The 6000-nt window shown below is 54.5% G+C and overlaps 1 protein-coding gene across 12 annotated transcripts in view; it reads left to right on the top strand.

Annotated features, from left to right (window-relative positions):
* The first annotated feature begins 367 nt into the window (after positions 1–367).
* LIMCH1 (LIM and calponin homology domains 1) overlaps positions 368–6000 on the top strand; it is a 394191-nt gene continuing 388558 nt past the window's right edge. For all 12 annotated transcript variants that reach the window (XM_056125512.1, XM_056125510.1, XM_056125501.1 and 9 more), the window contains exon 1: positions 368–583. In XM_056125512.1, coding sequence (XP_055981487.1) covers positions 488–583 — 96 coding nt within the window. In that variant the 5' untranslated portion in view covers positions 368–487. The remainder of the gene's footprint in view (positions 584–6000) is intronic.

Below are 6000 nucleotides of genomic sequence, written 5' to 3'. Positions count from 1 at the left end.
TCCAGCAGGTGCTGCGTGCCCGGGGCGGCGCGTCACCCCCGTGCGGCCGGAGTCGGCCGGACGCGGGGACGTGCGCGGTGGCCGCCGAGTCCCCGTCCTGGCCGCGGGCCTGCGCAGGAGCCGCCGCTCGCGCACTGCGGGTTATTTGTAGCCGGGAGCAGCGGCCCGGTGCGTGACGCACCGGGCAGGGGGCGGAGCGGCCCGAGAAGGTGGGGAGTCGCGGCGCTCCCCGCGCCCGTGCGCTCGCTCCCGCCGGGACTCCGCGTGGTCGGCCCCGCGGCGTCGTCCTGCAGCGCGCGCGCCGCTCCCCGGGGAGCCGCGGCTGCGGGGCGGGGCGGGCCGGGGCGGGGCGGGCGGCCGCGCGGGGCGGGCCGGGGCGGCGCGGCGGGCGGGAAGGGGCGGGCAGCGCGCTCCCGCGGTGGCGGCGGCGGCGGCGGCAGAGCTCATCCCGGCGGCCCAGCGCTCGAGTGGACGCGGGGCTTCGCAAATGGCTTGTCCCGCTCTCGGTCTGGAAGCGCTCCAGCCCCTGCAGCCCGAGCCGCCCCCCGAACCCGCCTTTTCCGAGGCGCAGAAGTGGATCGAGGTAGGTGCCCGCGGGTGGGCAGGCGGCCTGGCCCGGGGGTGTCCGGAGCCTTAGACCCGTGTCCACCGGGGCGACAGGTTCAGCGTCGCCTCCACCCCCCTATGCCCTCCCCTCCATCTCCTTCCATCCTTCCCCGATCACATTTTTGGTTTTTCCCCTCGGGGCTCGGAGATACCCTCTCTCGGGCCTCGGGCGAACCCTCTCGGGTCTCGGGCGACCCTTGGCGCTTTGTCCCCGGTGTCCCAGGCGAGGATGGGCGCTAAACGGGGGGCCACTGCAGTCTGGCTGTGCGCATGGAGCGAGGAAGCGGGTCCTTGCGCCTCCATCCCTTCTGCACGCCTGCCGCGCAAATCTCAGCCCGAGCCGCTGCCAGGCGCTGCCCGAGCCAAGCGCAGTGCCAGCAGAAGCGCTGCAAAGGCGCAGGAAGCGCAGCGCGTCCCCGGAGTCCCGGTGCGCATTGCATGCGGGTGGGATTGTTAGGGCTGTGGTGGCGGCCGGGAGGAAGGGGATGGGAGGAAGGTCAGCTCCGGCTCCCGCAGGCTCCCGCATTTCTATCTCTTGCCTCCTCCCTCCCCGTTCTTCTCGGGAGCGGAGTTGGCAGCGTCCCCCGGGAAGCGACTACCCACGAAGCCCCTGGCTGCATTCCTGGCACCGGGTCAGGTGTGATGCTGGCGTGGCGCACCGGGCCAGGGAGCCTGCAAGACCCACCTGCGGCGCGGCCATCCGCAGAGACGCTGCCAGGCCCCTCGCCGGTCCCCTCGCCGCAGCCCAAGGCGGGGGAGGGGGGGCCGCTGGGCATATCGCACTTCTTCAGTGACTCGGTGGCAGGCCCGGGAAATCACGGGCGCACTCAGTCCTGGACGCGCTCTCTCGGGGAGCTTGATTCTCGATGTCTATCGGTCGCTGCAGCGAGGTGGCTCCGGCGCACTCCAGAGGACACGTCGGCTGCAGCGGAGCTCAGGACGCTTGGAGGGCGCGGGGGGTGGGGTGGGGAGTGGGAGTCAGGTGCACCCGTATATTCCTTGCAGTGCGTTTCAGTTTCCCTGGTGGACCTTTCTGGAAGCTTAGCCGGGACCACGGCATTCCACCGTCTCACCCCCCAGGGGATCAGCAACTAGGTGCTCTGTTCAAAGGTGGAACCGCATACCGCTAAGTCAGGAGCGATCCCGGGGAAGCCTGGGAATGCTTGCGAGGGTTGTTACTTAGTGACTCGTTCCTGTGGCACCTCGTATCTCATGAAGATGCTGGGTGATTGTAACCCGCCGAACCGGGGAAAACGTTCTCTGTACTGCTCCTAGCTAGATGGCTTTCCTAGCCGGTGCCTTCTGCAAAGAAAGGCGTGTTGGAGGTTCAGAAACGTCTATATAAAAACAGCGTTGAGGGAACAAAGGCACAAACTTGTGGTTTCACTGCTAAAAACCCCTCAGCGGTCTTATAATTTGGTGGGTCTTGCTGAAGGAGAGGACCCCGGTTCTTATGCAGTGTGGGTTTATTCTACATGTGGCTAGAATGACAGGGATAAGGACAGGTGCTGTCTGCCAGCCAGACCCGCTCACTGGTCACACAGCAGACATGTGTAAGCGCTGCTTAGCTTGGTGTTGGAGGTTTTTTTTTTTTCCTGCTTGTGATGGCAAAGAAGGGAAGAGCTGGGCAGAAGTAGCTTAGAGTTCTTACAGGTACATGCTTGGTGTGCAAGCATGTGTGAAAACGGGCATTCTTTACCTTTGAAAGAAAACATGCACTATGCTGTAATCTCGGGACAGTAAGATGCAGACCTCTTAAACGTGCATTTGGTGAATTCTGTAGCACTTCAGCGTCCTCCTCCGTCAGCGTGTAAGGGTCTTTCCAGACCAGGGTCAGTCTGCTTTAAAGGGGTGGCCAGGATTCAAGGCTAAGTATTAATGCTTTAGACTAGAGCTTCTCAAACTATCTCCCCCCTCCCTCCACTTAAGACCCTGTTTCCTTCCTGTAGTCCCCTGCCCTCACACATCCTAACATTGACCACGTGGTTTTGTTCCCCTCACCCTCCCACAATGTAATTTTTCACCTATGGCCTCCATGGAGCAAGAACCCACATGGGCCTTGTGGTCGCAGGTAGAGAAATGCTGTTGTCCAGACCACTCGCTTTTGTCTTGGCCTCATGGGTATGAAGCAAAATAGGAGCTTCCTTAAGAAACTAGAAATCTTCTTCTGGAGACAGTTTGATCCCTTACTCTTGCTGGAGCGATAGCACAGCAGGTAGGACATTTGCCTTGCATGCGGCCTGCGGACCCAGGTTCGATTCCTTGTCCCTCTTGGAGAGCCCAGCAAGCTACCGAGAGTATCTTGCCCACATGGCAGAGCCTGGCAAGCTCCTCATGGTGTATTCGATATGCCAAAAACAGTAATAAGAAGTCTCACAATGGAGACATTACTGGTGCCCGCTCGAGCAAATCGATGAACTAGGGGAGGATAGTGCTACAGTGCTACTCTTGCTGGGAACCTTCGCAAGCCACCTTGAGACGGAGGCAGTGAGAGGCAGTGCGTGCCTGTGTGGCTTTGGGACTAAGCAGGGTGTTGGCATGGGGCTCTGCGGTGCATTATTAATGGGGCCTATCTCCTTTCAAGTGGGGGTTTGGTTTCACGGAAAGGAGAGCTCCCCTCCAGGGCTGTAGCAAAAGGTCTTTTGGTCCTGGTAGTGTCCCACCTCCATTCCTCTCCCTTCTTCCCACCCCACCCCCCTTTCCCGGAGGTTCCTCTTAAAATGTAAATGTCGCTTTTGCCAACCTCTGGAAATCGGAGCGGTGACAGGATTCTGTGGGCAATGGTGCAGTGGAGTGGTCCCTGTTCTCAGGAGCCCATCAATTGCCTCTCCTCTGGGGCCCATTGTCCCGGGCAGTATCCTCCTGGGTTGGGCCTTTGTTTTCCATTTCTGTTCCATGGGTGATTAAATTTCCCTCGTTCTGTTCTCCTGCTTCTCTTCTGCACACCCTCAGCTGTTTTGAAGAGTTAGGACCTTTACCTTTCAGGAAAATGTGCCCTGGAGTGCTGCAGGTTCAGCCACATGGTCATCTTGCAGGTCTTCCCCAGGGTCTGGCCCTTCATTGCCGCCGGAGGTCACCGGACAGTGAGGAATTTCTCGCCCACGCCCTGGCTGCTGGGGGCGGGAGTGTGTGTTCCTGGGCAGGAAACGGTGGCCTGGGAACCCCGCTTCCACCCTGCTCTCCTGCCCTGTGTACCCCTCTGTAGGCGAAAGCTCTCCTGGAGGTCAGGCCATATCAGGAACACTTGCAGAGACTTTTATTTTTTTTTAATGTGGTGGGAGCTCAGAGTGGAGGTGTGGGGCGCCTTCTCAAGCAAACGCCTCCCTGAGTGCTGGCTCGATGCCGACTTCCTTCCACCGCCCTTTCCTGCAGAGGTCTGATGGCAGCCCATTGGGTGTGAGGTCAGCCCGATGGGAAACCAGCTCAGCCTTCCAGTCCCGGACCTTGCAGGCTCCATTTCCTCTCCTTTTTCTTAAAGTCTTTTCTTAGAAGGACAGCTCTAGGTAGCAAGGAGATATTACCGCCAGGACCTGCAAAATTGGGAAACTAGTAAGAGCTCGCCTACTGCACAAGAGTTCTGTGAGGACGAAATAAGATCTTTCAAGGGCTCACAGTGGTACCCAGTACTTAGGAAGTGGTATCTAAGTCATGATTACTACTATTACCTTTAATAACTGTGTGTAGGGGATTGAACCCACCACATGCATTTTACCAACTGAGCCACATCTTCAACCCATTCAGTGATTTATAGCCCCAATTTTACCAAGAAAAATTATTTTAAAGCAGTTCTTGGTTTATTTTTGGGGCATACGCTGTGGTGGTAAGGCAAATAAAGCACATGGCCGAATGAGCCATGTGCAAGGCATCTACCCCTGTACTTTATCTCTGCTCTTCCCAGGAAAAATTCTTAATGACTGTTACCTCTGGAACCATTACCACTATCCCTCCTATTATTGCTAACACCTCTGTTATTGCTTTTGTTGTTTGTGTTCTTGTGAACAACAGCGGTAGTTGCTTTTGAAAGAAAATCTTCAAACTTTTAATTTTCTTAAGAGTTGAAAAATGCCACTTGGCTACTTATTGTTGTAATTCTGTTATCTGACCTTTTAACCCTGGATCCTATTGAATCTCAAGTGAATTAGCTTCTGTGTGTGGTTCAGTTTGCTTGAAAAGAGATTCAGGAACCTGAGGAAAATGTGACCTACCTCCTCATCACATCATCCTACTCATTCATTAAGGAGTAGAAATGGATTCTTCAATATGAGGTTGGACATTTCAGTTTAACATGTAGTGTTTGTTACCACATTCCAAGCGGAATGGATTTACATCTTCTGCATACAATTCCATGTTAAATCACTTCACAGAGAGAGAATGTCTGCATTTTTGTCTCATGCTTTGTTCATGGAGGTTGTGTCAGCTTCTGGACTTTTAAATAATTTCCCTGTTTATTTTCCTTCATTCCCCCACCCCCATTCCCTCACCCCTTCCAGCCCCACTGATGACATTTATTGAGTTACAAAAGTTTGAAGCAGAGGATTCTAATTTTCTTGAGCCTCTTTTCCTCTTTGCCTCTGCCCACAACAATATTTATCTGTACTAATCCGTCATTCTCCTGGTCAGTGCCAAACACTTTCTGGAGAAGCAAATGTCCCTTCAACTTGGTTTCAGCTGTGATTTGGAAGAGGTTGCTGGGCCCTTTGGGAAAGGTTAGAAATTTCAATCCAACTCTGTCCTGTCAACTTTAACAGTTTCTGGACTCCTTTAACTTTAATCACTGCAAGCCTGTGTGAGTTGATGATGAACATAATCTTATTTGTGACCTAATCCATAGTTTCCAGGAGGAACTCTGCGGGAAGGCATCAGTTCATGGTTTTGGAACTGCTTCCCTGCCCACATCGAATTGCTTTCTCCATTCAACTGGGATCTGATTTTGAAAATAAAAAGCAGCAAGGATACCTTAGCTTTCCAAATTGGTAAGAAAAGTTGTATTATTTGGAAGTAGGGAACATTTATGAGCAGGCTTTGAGAAAATCTAGCATGGAGTGGCCAGAAACATGACATTTGCGATGTCATGGTACTCCCTAAATGTAGAAACATTCTAGCTCTCAGTTTCTGTAGTCGGTGAGTCTTGCTTTTTTTCCCTATAACAAAGGCTCAAGTTTTGCATCAGGCTCTTTGGCACTGCCAGGAGTGCTGAGGAAGAGGAAGAAAAACTCTTCTGGCTGGTTCAGGAAAGGAGAGGAGGCCTGAATAGCTATGTAAATTACAGCGGGCAGCATCTTTCCCACAAGGACTTTTAAAGGGTCCAGCTTGTTTGTATACAGGCTGCTATGACACAAGGCTGTCACGTGGTAGGAGAACAGTGAGATCCCACGGATTTGGGGAGAGGGGAAG

The sequence above is a fragment of the Sorex fumeus genome, unplaced genomic scaffold (genome assembly GCF_029834395.1).
Source record: "Sorex fumeus unplaced genomic scaffold, SorFum_2.1 ptg000055l, whole genome shotgun sequence".
In the NCBI taxonomy this organism is placed as follows: domain Eukaryota; kingdom Metazoa; phylum Chordata; class Mammalia; order Eulipotyphla; family Soricidae; genus Sorex; species Sorex fumeus.
This window is presented reverse-complemented; position numbering and strand designations above follow the sequence as displayed.